The sequence below is a fragment of the Letharia columbiana genome (assembly GCF_014066305.1).
Source record: "Letharia columbiana isolate WasteWater2 chromosome Unknown Sc0000023_s0, whole genome shotgun sequence".
In the NCBI taxonomy this organism is placed as follows: Eukaryota; Fungi; Ascomycota; class Lecanoromycetes; order Lecanorales; family Parmeliaceae; genus Letharia; species Letharia columbiana.
The window spans coordinates 628758-641114 of NW_023501064.1; the positions used below are offsets into that span (position 1 = coordinate 628758).

The 12357-nt window shown below is 50.7% G+C and overlaps 5 protein-coding genes across 5 annotated transcripts; 1 reads left to right on the forward strand and 4 right to left on the reverse strand.

Annotated features, from left to right (window-relative positions):
• Nucleotides 1-503: 503 nt before the first annotated feature.
• On the reverse strand, nucleotides 504-3455 carry HO173_007330 (uncharacterized protein; the record flags this gene model as incomplete). The annotated part of the gene is made up of 3 exons (XM_037309234.1): nucleotides 504-1080; nucleotides 1142-2029; nucleotides 3190-3455. The coding sequence occupies 3 exons, from the start codon at nucleotides 3453-3455 to the stop codon at nucleotides 504-506; spliced, it is 1731 nt and encodes a 576-aa protein (XP_037164095.1).
• A 2018-nt stretch (nucleotides 3456-5473) lies between these two features.
• HO173_007331 (uncharacterized protein) lies at nucleotides 5474-6779 on the reverse strand (the record flags this gene model as incomplete). Its single annotated transcript, XM_037309235.1, has 2 exons — nucleotides 5474-6226; nucleotides 6279-6779. 2 exons carry the CDS (start codon nucleotides 6777-6779, stop codon nucleotides 5474-5476), a joined length of 1254 nt encoding a protein of 417 aa, XP_037164096.1.
• A 443-nt stretch (nucleotides 6780-7222) lies between these two features.
• On the reverse strand, nucleotides 7223-7534 carry HO173_007332 (uncharacterized protein; the record flags this gene model as incomplete). The annotated part of the gene is made up of 1 exon (XM_037309236.1): nucleotides 7223-7534. One exon carries the CDS (start codon nucleotides 7532-7534, stop codon nucleotides 7223-7225), a length of 312 nt encoding a protein of 103 aa, XP_037164097.1.
• Nucleotides 7535-8013: 479 nt separating this feature from the next.
• On the forward strand, nucleotides 8014-8856 carry HO173_007333 (uncharacterized protein; the record flags this gene model as incomplete). The annotated part of the gene is made up of 3 exons (XM_037309237.1): nucleotides 8014-8169; nucleotides 8238-8414; nucleotides 8470-8856. The coding sequence occupies 3 exons, from the start codon at nucleotides 8014-8016 to the stop codon at nucleotides 8854-8856; spliced, it is 720 nt and encodes a 239-aa protein (XP_037164098.1).
• Nucleotides 8857-9556: 700 nt separating this feature from the next.
• Nucleotides 9557-12276, reverse strand: HO173_007334 (uncharacterized protein; the record flags this gene model as incomplete). The annotated part of the gene is made up of 2 exons (XM_037309238.1): nucleotides 9557-12056; nucleotides 12107-12276. The coding sequence occupies 2 exons, from the start codon at nucleotides 12274-12276 to the stop codon at nucleotides 9557-9559; spliced, it is 2670 nt and encodes an 889-aa protein (XP_037164099.1).
• Nucleotides 12277-12357: the final 81 nt, after the last annotated feature.

The window sequence follows — 12357 nt, forward strand, 5'->3', positions numbered from 1 at the left end:
TTGATGCAGTTTACATGTAGAGTATCAGGGATCCGGAATCGTGAGTCTTGACATGTGATGACAAGTGTGTTGTTGTTGTTGTTCTAGTTGTTGTATCATGGCGAATAGGTGAATTACCTTATATTTGGCAAAAAGGCAATGAAATTATCCCTGCACTCTCCTACTTTAAAGACAAGCGTGGCCCTGAGACTAATCCTTATTGGGTCCTTCGTTCCCAAGTTTTCCAGTACTCTGTCGACTTTCACACATTGGAATTTCGGATTATTTGTTGTTAGGAAGAACAATGTATCTATGTTCATAGCTAGTCTCAGTACTCCTCACTCCACGCTTATTCCGACAAATCGTGCATTCGAACAGCCTCCCATCCCTGGAGCTACCCTGAAAGGCCACTGATGACGCTCGTAGCTAGATCATAACGATGCCGAGTACTCTACAATGTATTGGAGCAACCATGGCTTGACCGCGTAGATGAGGTTGCTGATAGAGCCAAAGCACGACGTCCATCATGTTCTTCGTACAAAACCACCACTGGGCTTCCGGCGCGGGACTGCAAGCTCGCCTTTGAAACCCCGTCGACCATTGAGCCAGGATTCCCGGAGGGCTTTGCTGGCCTGGGAAGACTTGGGAGGGAGAATGGAGCGGCTATCTGGTAGGACACGAATGGTGACGTTGCCGCGCTTGATGTCTGTGGGCGGTTTTGGTTCGAGATCAAGGAATTTTCGCTTTTGGCTGATGGCGAGCTTGCCATTCAACGATGGAGGTATTGGAGCGTAGACGACTGGTTTTGCTGCAAGGATTTCTTCTGGAAGCAGTAGCGGTAGTGGGGTCTTTCCAGAAGATTTCGGCTTTGCCTGGGGTATTTGGCCTTCGCCATTGATGTTTTGTGGCAACTCACCCAAAGACTCGGGCTTTTCGAACGACGTCTGACCATCCTCTTTGCTGACTTCAGCCAAAGACCTCTTCATCCCCCGAACTTTACTTGACGGCTGGTCTTTGGATCGAAAATCCTTTGCTGACTTCGCTTGTAGCCTCAGCCTCTGGTCATGCTCTCTGCGTTTGAGCTTCTTATCTGCTTCTTGCCTATTTACAATTAGCTTTCTTCCATCTACTACTACATAGACATAGTCTCGAGAGAATGTACCTTGCAGCAACCTTAGCCGCGCCCAGTGCCGATGTGCGTGCCTTATCAAAGCCAGCTGATGCCGTGACTGTCTCCGGCGCCTCGTCTTCGCTTTCGCCTTCATCCTCTGGTAGGTCTCCCTGAATCCCTTCTTGTTCTTCGATGCCGGTTGAAGGAACCGTCCCCAGTACGTCGATATCGTCGCTGCGGAACCTTTTGTGGGTGGCCTCAGCAGCTGTGGAGGATGTTTTTGGCTTCTTTCCAAGGTTGTTTATGTCCGTTCCATTCCTGTCCACACCAGCAATTTCGTCCGAAGCTTTTGCTCTCTTCTTCTCTATTTTGCCCTTTCTCGGTCTCGTTGCGCTACCAGAGTATGGGTTCACCTGGTCGTGTGTCTCCGACATCTCGTCATTTAGTCTCGGTGCATCATTGGGCTTTTCGATAGCCACCTCTACGGCTTTTTCCTCCTTGCCGTGATCGATGGTCTGTTGAGTAGTAATTCCGGGCGTCTGTGGAGAATTCGGACGGCTACCCTGCGTTGAAGACTCCAGACTTGACTCGTTGAGATCCGTTGCGTGGGCCACGTCGCCAATTGCAGATTTTGCAGAAGCCCTTCTGCGGGGCCTGCCTGGCTTGCTAGCGCTGGAGGAAGATGCTGCGTTGACAATCGAATTCGCTGAACTACGCCTCCTCTTCGCCACGGCCTGCGCTGGGCATTCTTCCTCGTCTTTACCACAATTTCTCTTTTTTTCGTGCACTACAACCTGCGGGTACAGTAATTTCGAGGGTTGTGAAGCACCACTAGCCGGCGTGTTGTCTTGACTTCTTGTAGACACCATGCCTTGCTCAGCGGCTCGCCCTAGCTCAGTCTGTATCTGCTGGTCGATCTGGAAGCTAGACGCTGACTCACTAAGGGCGTTATATGGGAAAAGGAAGGCTGCAGAAGAGTGTAAAAATCTTGAAAACATGGATTCATGGGTACAACCCTGACCGGGCTGAGGTAATTGGTGGAGTAAAGTTTCGTGTGCGTTGCCAAGATTTCAAGGCACCGAGGAAAGTCTGCCGAGAGTCTACAAAATACATCTAGGGGATGTTACTCCCCTATTTTCTCAAACGTTGACGCGCCTCATGCCGACCAGTTGATCCGACAATTTGGTAGCATGTCAGTGGAAGGCCACCCGAACGTTGCATATATGATAGGTCTGAGATAGTATCCATGTGCCGCAATCCTCCCTAGAAGTGCAAGCATATCCCCAGTTCATGCAAATATTTGCAAATATTCGGATATACACATGCCTCTTCGTCTGGGCCGAGATATTCATCTCCTGAAAGGATTGCCTGAAATTTCTTAAGCACGTTGGGTCTACGACTGCATCTTGTAGCAAGGCATGTGAAAGCCTGCTTACTTCTGTAGTATGCTACAGCTTCCATCCAGACATCGTGGCATCTGCAACTCGTGCTTACTCCCCATTCTAGAAATTCTTGCGAGTCTGACGAAATCCTGAATGGGGGCCTCACTGACGTGCTCCGTTTTTCTCACACAAGACCTCAGCATCCGCGGACCTGAGAGTCTACAGCTTATATCTACCAGTCAGAAGGCATATCCCACTTGGGTGTATAAGGGAGCACGGTTACCTGAGGCAAGGCGATCTGTTGATGACCCTAATTGGTAGATTCTTGCGCTTCCTACAGCTCGTGTAGCATCGGCTAAGGTTTTGGTCTCGTCTCATACTGCAGCATTACACCGCAGGGTAGCAGTCAAGGCAGCATGGTCGACGGAGACTGGCTTCGCAAATTCTGCCCGAAGGGTCAATGTAGAGTCTTCTATTAATGAATCAGGGGCCAGCTTTTATAGCATCACCCATCTTGCAGCTTGGGTATAAGAAGGCAGGCCTTCCCTCTGTTCTCCATCTAATCTTTAGAGCACCCTCCAGAAAGCAATCCATCATTACAGGTCAACCATCCTTACCTATCATACAAAAACTCAATCACTGTTGCCTGTTCTCCTCTCTTCAAGCCTCGAAGACAAAGTTCGGAATAAATCTTCGTTCAAAAGCCACACTACCTACACGCACCACTCATCATGCGTACCTTTAGCGTTCTCGCCCTGTTCACCACCCTCTTGGTTCTCGGCGCCAGTGCCAACCCTCTCGACCTCGTGGGCCGCCAACTTGCCCATGAAGAACGCTGCGGCTTCTGCGCCATCGCCGTTTCTGATGGCGCTACGTGCTCCGACAACGGCAACTGCTTGCCACAGTGTTGCACCTGCGGAGGGACTTGCTGTGCACCGGATTGGGTCGGGTGCTAGATGCCCTGCGCTCGCGTTTAGACTCATCGAAAAGCCTCAGTGGTGGTTAGGACAACAGCTTCCACGTATGCATACTGGATTGTTGTCAGTGGTCATCGACCCATCCTCAGTTGTCGAGGGATTATGTAGGAGGAGATGTGACGGACTTGATTATTTGTTCTTTGTTTTGAGTCTTTCATATACATGTAGTGAGCTGTAGGGTTATCTTACGACGGTCTTTACCTTTGAACGGCGAGAATGAGGGGAGCGGGTCTTGAAATATGGTTTTTTCGAGTTTAGAAATTGTTTGCTTGTGAATTTCTGCGAACCATAGGACGGACTACCTTTGTCCAGTGCATTACCGTTCCAAAAAAGAGACGTCATCCTTTGCAGTTGGCACTGCTTTTCAAAGTAACCCCACTTTATCATTTTGCAATCCCCAACTATGAGAGCGACCTTGCTTCAGTCATCCCAGCACAGACGCCTCAAACGTTGACTTTTGAGCAGCAAAGAAGCGCGTGATGTTCGTATCCCTTACCGCGGCAACAGATCGCTCACTCTGTATGTTGAATACGATCCTGCGCCTCCAAGGCTCTCAAATTAGGAATGCTTCAAAATCGCTGCTATACTGCAGTTATCGCCAGAGAGTCTCCTGGAAATGACTGTCTTGAAATTAATACGACCTCGTCATGCCGTCCAGGTTTCCTTAGGATGGTTTATTATTTCATCCCGGCTTTAAAGCCTTCGACTTTCTAAAAGAAGCCGTAGCGGGGGTAAAGCACTGGACGGATAGAGGGTTGCAGGCTGATGGAGAGGAGATTCATCTGCAACAATGTTCTATCCATCATGGCAGGAAATACCTGATGACACTCTCAGAACCCGTGTTCGGGAAGAGACGAATCCTACGCCACAGCCCTAACGCCGGGCGCGACGACCAGTGTTTCCCCCTTTATGTGGAATGCCCAGTACTGATATAAACGAGGTCTTTGTTGCGGAGCGCCGGAGAAGGGTTTACGAACCGAGCCTTGACTATCCACATCCACGGTATGGATAGGAACTTCTTACGACTTCCAACAGCTCGTTCCTGAACACTATGCCTGAGAGACCCATGTTCAGCATTTCGGGGTCCGTACTCAACGCGCGTCTCCCGTCTGGGTGTTGGTGGAAACGGAGGAGTCGTAACGACGAATCAACCTCCTGAACAAGATACAAAGCCTCGAATCTGTTCCCGATTACTCGATTGCCCAGCCAGCATCGCATCTACCCACCCGCCTTGATTCAATAACCAAGACCTCCGCTCTCAGATACACTCAACTGCAACCCTTACTCACCGAATACATACCACCCACCCACCCACCCAACCCAACCCAACGCAGCCACCGTGCGCGATCTCAACCGGTGCGGGTACCGCGAATCCTGCGGCTGGTGCGCTTACGTGATCGAATTCGAGAGCCAGACTTGCGCGAGCTATACCGGCTGCTTCAACGGCCAAGACATCTGCCACAAGTGCGGTGGGACTTGTGGCGAGGGCACTGAAGCTGCCGGGAACGAGTACGAAGGATGTCCCATCGGTAGCGGCGCCGCGACGCCGTCTTGTTGAGGGGAGTGAAGCCGGGTGGGATGCGGTTGAGATTTTGTTGTTTGAGGGTTTGATCTAGTTTGTATTGATAGGAATCCGGCATTTGGCCGTCGATATGGTTCGTTGCCTTCTGTCGTTGAGCCGAGACTTTCACTATAAAGCGAGGAGCTGTTTGTCTTCGTCAAACCATCTGCGATATCTTTGGCCTACGAGAAAAAATCATTCTCGAAACGTCTCCACGTGCATTGCGTTATCTGTTGCATTGGACTTGAACAGCCTGGTAAGTCTCGTTGCGAATTCTCTCAAGGAAATGTACCTTTATCGCATGAAAGTTGTCCTGGTCTATTTCGCACGCTATCTTCTATGGAATTGGCGCTTGAGCACCGAGAGTGAAGTGCATGATCCCCCTAATCGAGGCTGATGCTTGCGCAAGGTTGTTCACCTTAGCGGAGGACATTCCCACCTCTAACCTTCACTTACTCAAACGCTACGCTGCCTCCGAGTCTTTGTTGCCTCCACCCCATCTCTCATGGTGCACATCTAGAATCTTAGAGTAGTAACCACGCTTGCCATCGATTGTGTAGAGTCTCATCGCGTACGCCAGATCTTGTCCCGCACGATCGCTCAACACTGCGGACAGCGTGGGCGATAGTGCTTTAGCCTGTTCGACCTGTCTGACCACATCCACGTACTCATCCATCTCTTTGAAGGTCTTCTTTAGGTTCTTCTTTAGAGGCATGCCAGCACTATCGTACCATTCGGATGGAGACATCGGTGCTGGTGTAGGCATGAATCCCATGGCAAAATGCACCATTTCCCAGGGCCCGGTATGAGAGTATTCCCAGTCAATGACCCCAACAACGTTGTAGTCGTCATCCACGAGAACATTCCATGAAGCAAAGTCTGAATGGATAAGCGGGAACGGGCCGTCATTTCGAAGGGGTATATTCGCGGCGAGTTTCTTCAGTCTAGAGGGGAAGGTGAGGATTGAAGCTTCGAGCTTGCTGATCTTCTCTTCAACTTCTTTGTTGTCTACTATCTTCCCTCCCGCTGCCGCATTGCACGATACTCTTACGTCTTCCAGATGGGGGAATTTCGCTGACTCTGCCCAAGCCTCCAGGTACTCTGTGGCGGTATCGAAGGGCCCACCAAGCCCTGGGAGAGGACCTATGTCGTAAGTTCCACTGTGGAGCCGAATAATGGTCCCAATCTTGGGGAATGTCAGGGAAGACATTTCTGTCTATTTTTACTGTCAGCTTGACCTCGGAACGGTACAATAACAACCAACGCACCTGGATCCTAGCCATCTCAGCATAGAACGCTGTCCTCTGTTGTGAGGTCATTGGTTCTTCACATTCAAGACTTATCGCAGTGTTGCCAAGCAGGCATTCTATCAGCATGAAAGATGCTCCAATATCATTTTGAGGGTTGGCGATAGAGCCGAATACTGTTGGCACAGGTATGCTTGTTCGCTCTTTCACCAGCTGTATGCAGTTGACCTCTTCTTGAAGAGCAAGAGCAGAAGCACCATTTGCTATAGCATCGCTTGATGTTATTCGAAGTCTTGCAATCCACCGCGTGCCGTTCTCAAAGTTGATAATGCGAACCAGATTGCGCCCTCCCATCGTAGTCTGTGGATCCATTGTGCAAGGCTCGTTTTTGTTAAGCTTTGAGGCATATTGGCAAAGAGCATTCCAATTGATGCTGTCATGGAAAGCATGCGTCTCCTCGGAGCGATAGAAGGGTGATATCCCCTCCCATTTGTAACCTTTGAAGTTGGCCTTGTCCGTCATGACTGTGGTGGAAAGCTCGCCAAGCTGGAGTGAGGTACCGATGAAGTCGAAGCAGCTCGGGACGAAACCTTCTTCAGCTCAAGCTGAGAAGACCTTGTAACAACGAGTGCTTAAGCACAACCTTGAGCTTGGAGTTTGTAGAGCGTTGTCTGTCGGAATTTGAACTTCGTTATGAGATGGTATGAACGAGAGTTTCGAAGGGGTTTGCCTCGGTGGTTTGTGTCACTGCGGGTTGCCAAGTCAACTCGCCGGTGAATAAAAGTGTGGCCTGTAATCTAGTCACCTTTGTTTGTTGTGCTAAACAAAGATTCACATGGCTCCTTGTATCGGAGCAAAGAAGGGTCATCAGCAGTTTCAAAGCAGTACCATGAGGCTTCAGATCTGTATAATAAGCTAGAAAGATGCGAATATATGCTTGCTTTGCTCGTCATGTTCGCGATGAGTCAAAGTGCATGCAAATGAGTTGAGTTCTTCCGTCTTTTGCGCTCGATGGCTTGCAGGGTTAGCATGGTCCTAAGAGACAAGCCCACCTTTTCGGTTTTCCAAGAGGCAGCCGAATAACAGAAGTCCCATATTGGAGATTGCGGACTACGTTTCATGTAGCCGAAACCTCTTGGTAGCTGCTCGCCCAGACTCGAAGGCGCTTCGATGTCATGCGAATGGCTTTCCAGGTCTTCGACGCTCGTAATAGATTCCAATTGACGATACTGGGATCTAAGGACCCACAACTTGGCTCTTGTACCGACGGCGATCATTGCATAGACGTAGTCTGACTGCGTTGACGAAAGATGGTCAATACATGCACTCTACATCTAGTCTTCGATTTCATCGGTGCGTCAGCTATAGAACCCAGGGGCTTCACTCCGCAGAACAGCAGCGTCGCAATAGAGCAAGTGGACTCTTCTAGGTATTTCACAAGAACTACTTGCTCGTCGACATCGATGCCGACCGTATAACTTCTCCGTGAAGATGTATTTTCCGAGTGTCTGGAGCCAAAATCCTCGTGATGTTGCACCGGATTTGGAGCGTTCTGGGCTTCTTGCCAAAGCTCCTGGAGGAAACGGTAGATGATCACAGACGTAGCTGGCACGAAGAATGATCCATCGTAAATCGTAATGGTTTTGCTAGCCAGTCACCGCAAGATTCCCATGTCATTTTACTTTCCCTACCCGGCGCTCAGAACCGCAATTTCGATGTAAGGTAGGTTCACAAACGAACTGTCTTCTTACACATTATGGCCGACCCTTTCGAAGTCCGCATGCGTTTCACCTCTCAACTCCAGCACCTCAATGCCTCAGTCAACTCTTCCCAGAAAGCCGCTCACTATGCCCTCAAATACAGGGACATGGACGAGGACCTGCATTCATGCATCTTGGAGCAGCTAGAACGAGTATGTAGGTCTAGCTTTCCGTTCTGCATATACTAAGTCCCGGAGAATGCTAACAGATGGGCCGTCAGAATTCTATGAACAACCGTGCAAATATAATGTACTTCATCGAGCACCTCTGCGACATGGCTCAGCGCGAAAACCACCTCGACTTCGTGCGCATGATGCAAAGAGATATACTACGTGTGGTGGATGCTGTTGCACCCAGTGACGGTTCTGGAGCTGCGAACGTTAAGGTGGTGCGGAGGGTGAGTTCTGCAAGCCATTCGCTACCTACATCTACTGACGTTCTGTGGGACCAAGGTACTGGCAGGCCTCCAACAGAAAACCGTCCTCCTTCCCGAAACGGTCCTCGAAATCGAAGCAGGCCTTGCCGAACGCGACGACTTGACCAAAGACACCCACTCCGCCCTCTCCCCCGTCTCGCCCAACTCGCAACATCCACCGCCATCGGAATGCCACACCACAGCACACCCTGCCAAACGCTTAGATAAGAGGCAGATCGAGCAGCGCATAGAAGAGGACCGGGAGAGGCATAAGAGGCTGAGGGAGAGCATTTGGGCGGTCGGAGAGGATGGGGATGGAGAGTTCGAGAGGCTGTGGGACGAGGCGAGTGAGATTGGGGAGGATGATTGGGGAGTGGCGGAGGAGGATTCGATGGAGAGGAGAATAGCGGGGGAAGTGGAGTGAGGTTGAGGGAGGGGAGGGGGTGATAAGCAGGAGTTACGGGACGATACGATTTGATATGGATGGAAATATTGGTAGAAATGCTATGGCGAAATTTCCAAGCCGGCGTTTGCTATTGTACAAAAGAGTGTGAATGCGGATTATTACTTGGTGAATGAGCTTATGACCATACAATCGCATGACAATGGTTTACCTGCAGACTTGCATTCCCAACAATAAATCATCTATTGGGTATCATGTCCATCCCTTTCCCAACGTACTGTATACAAAGCCTTCCGAGCTCCCACAACGCATGGAGTATCCCCGAAACATGCTCAGGTCACCAAGGCAGGGCCCCCACAGACTGCCCCCATATCTCAAGCGCTTATAGCAGGGCGCCCAAGGGCTTGGGCTCCTGTCATCCGCTGGTTGGTTGGTTTGTGTACCGGAATGTTACCATCTGCCCGCCGAAAAGCCTGATACTGAAAGCTTAGGATGCTCTGATGACAGCGCCACAATTTGTCTTGGAGCTTGATGGGATGCAGCCTGCTTTCCAAGAAAATGGCTCTCGCATTGCATGGCCGCAAGTCGGCAGGATGAGGGCGGCATGTCCTGCGAGCTAAGGACTGAATGCCCTGGGCGACGCGAGCGGTTCTTCCTAGATGACCGGGTGATCCAACCCAAATGCCACCTACGGTTTGGATGGACACCGTACCTAGGGCCTTCATCGTTCGTCCTCCGGCATGTCTCCATCGCTATCGTTCCTGTTTAGCAGGCCTCTAGATTCGCCCCCTTGCTCCTCCCTGAGCGCGCCACCACCCATCTTATGCGATCCTTCTTCAGCACTATCCAGCACATACCAGATGTCTTTCTTAGTGAGGAGACCTTGAAGGGCGCCTCTGTCGCAGAACAAGACGTAGCGTAGGCCAAGCTTCGAGAACATGCTGAGTGTTAACTGGAGACTGCTTTTGCCATTGAGTGTAATGGGCGTCTGATCCATCCAGGGTCGCAGGTCTAACGTCGTCTGAGTATCCGCACCAGGCTGGTGGTGGAAGAAGATCTCGGTTGATGGCGGCAATTTTCGAGGCTCTGCGGCGGCAAGTCTGATCGCATAGATGAGCTCGGTGCGAGATATATAGCCTAGCAGGATGTTATTCGTAGCGTTACCGACAACTGGAAAACCTCGATACGGTTGAGCGACGAGCATGTCGTGGATAGATTGGATCGTATGGCCTGTAGCGGTAAGAACGGACAGGTCTTGCTTCTGGGTCATGATTTGTGAGATAGGGACATCTGGAACTGTTGATTCATCTCTGTTGTCCAAGAAAGGGTATTCATTGAAGTGAATCCAGGTCTCGTAGATGCCACGTCTGCCAAAGGCATCCCCTACCCACTTGCTTATCATGACTGCGATCATGATAGGCAAGACATACGTCAAGGCACCTGTAAGCTCAAACATGATAACCACAATCGAGACTGTCATTCTCGTCACTCCAGCAAGAGCCGCAGCTGCGCCAATGATCGCATACGTCCCTGGTGTGATGCAAGGTATGTCAGGCTCGCAAGTTGCGAAAATTAGTGCGTCGGAATGGTTGCCTTGCCAGACTTGGACGATGATGCCAACTGCGCGACCATAGAGAGCTCCGATAGCCATTGAAGGCAAAATGATGCCCGCGGGAATCTGTAAGCCAAACGAAATCGAGGCCAGCAGGAACCCAACGGCGGATGCTTCAATCAATAGCACGATGACGCCCGCATTCGCAGCTCCAGTCTTGCAAATACCCAGCTGGTCATCAGTCAAATTTGCGCACTCTGCAAACAGAGTATACACCAACTCCGATGACTGAGCTCTCATAAATTTGTTCGGAAAATTGACCACTGCAGTCAGAAGTGCGACGGCTAAAACCTCGAGGACAGGTGTGACTGCCCATCGGGATGTCTTCCTCCATTTTGCAATCTTCAGGTTCAGCTTGATGAAAACTCCCCCATACAAGCCTCCTATGATGCCAAGGATGGCGAATGGAACCATCTCAAAGCCATGCCATCCACTACTGTAGGTGACCTGGTAGAGAACGAGCTTTCCGGTCCGGAACGGGTTGAATGCTTGCAGAGTCACCGCTGCCACCATAGCGCAGACAAAACTCTGCCACATAGTCTTGTCAGGAAAGTAGTAGGACAACTGCTCCAGACTGAACAAGACGCCTCCGATGGGTGATCCGAAAGCTACTGAAATTCCGGCCGCAGCAGCAGCAGAGAGGACCTCCCGCTTTCGTGCTTCGTTGTCGTTCAAGCTTGGTGACAGCTTCATAAGGAGATTTGCACAACAGCATGCTACATGGACCAAGGGTCCTTCTTTTCCCAGCCATAGTCCAGATGCCACTGCAAGGCACAATCCAAGAGACTTGACGACCAAAGTCCAGCCTCCCATGAAACGGCGAATGACAAATCCACCAAGTACTGTCTTGATCTCGGGTATTCCGCTCTGCTTGGCGTACGATGCGTAATTCTGGACTAGGACGCTGGCACAAAACGCAAAGAGTATGGAGTAGAGGATGTAGAAGATGTACTCGACAATGAAAGCTCCCGCAGCTGACCGCACATGGAGTGCAGCGCTCCACGAAGTCCAGCCCTGGCACTGAGCCAAAGATTGATGTCCCCAACAGCAGAACCCTCTGTTCAAGTAGAAGCGGCCTCCTCCCTCACCAGTGCGACAGTATCCTGTTTTGAGATCAGCAAGCCAGTCACTAGCAACATCAATACCAGCAGCGAGCACCCCTGATGCGATCCCAGTTGCTATCAGTATTATCCATATCTGACTGGCATCGAGCATCTGCTGCGCATAGCCAAAGAGTCCCGTCGCACTAGAATAGAGGTACCGGAGTCGCTGACGCTCTTTTGTGTATTCAAAAATCCAATCAATCGCTGTCAGATCATCGTAACCTACACGCCGTCCAGGCCCCTCCGTGTACCAGTCCAAGGCCGAGCCGTCCTTGCTATCGCTGAAAGCGAGTCCATCCCCAGCTTGACCGCTACCAATGGTCAGGGAGACATCCGAGTCATTGTTCGAGGAAAGATCTCGCAGTCTGCGACTTCTTGCGGTCGGTAGAGGCGCAGCCGGCAGAGTGTGCGGGCTGGCGCTTCGTGAGGATTGGTTGGAAGGCTGCGAGAGGAACTTTGGGAGTGCGAAGCCAGTGGCTAGCTTTGGTTTGCGTTTGAAGGTTGTACTACATAATTTCAATGTCCGTCTTAACGAGAATTGATAGGTGAGCCATACGGAGCTTTCCCGTTGCCTTCTAAAGGATCATCAGCTAGCAGTGCATTGTCAAGGCTCAGATCGGCTTGCTCATAATCTTCGATGTCTTCTGCAGTGGCGTGACCTGGGAGAGCCTGACTTGAAGAAGATGGGCTTCCAGCATCACGTAGACCCGGTGATGGACCGGTCATCCTGCTGAGAGGCGTCAAAACATTGCGTTGGATGCAGGAAGCTAAGTTTCTATTGCTAATGATGGATGCAGGTTAAGCGCC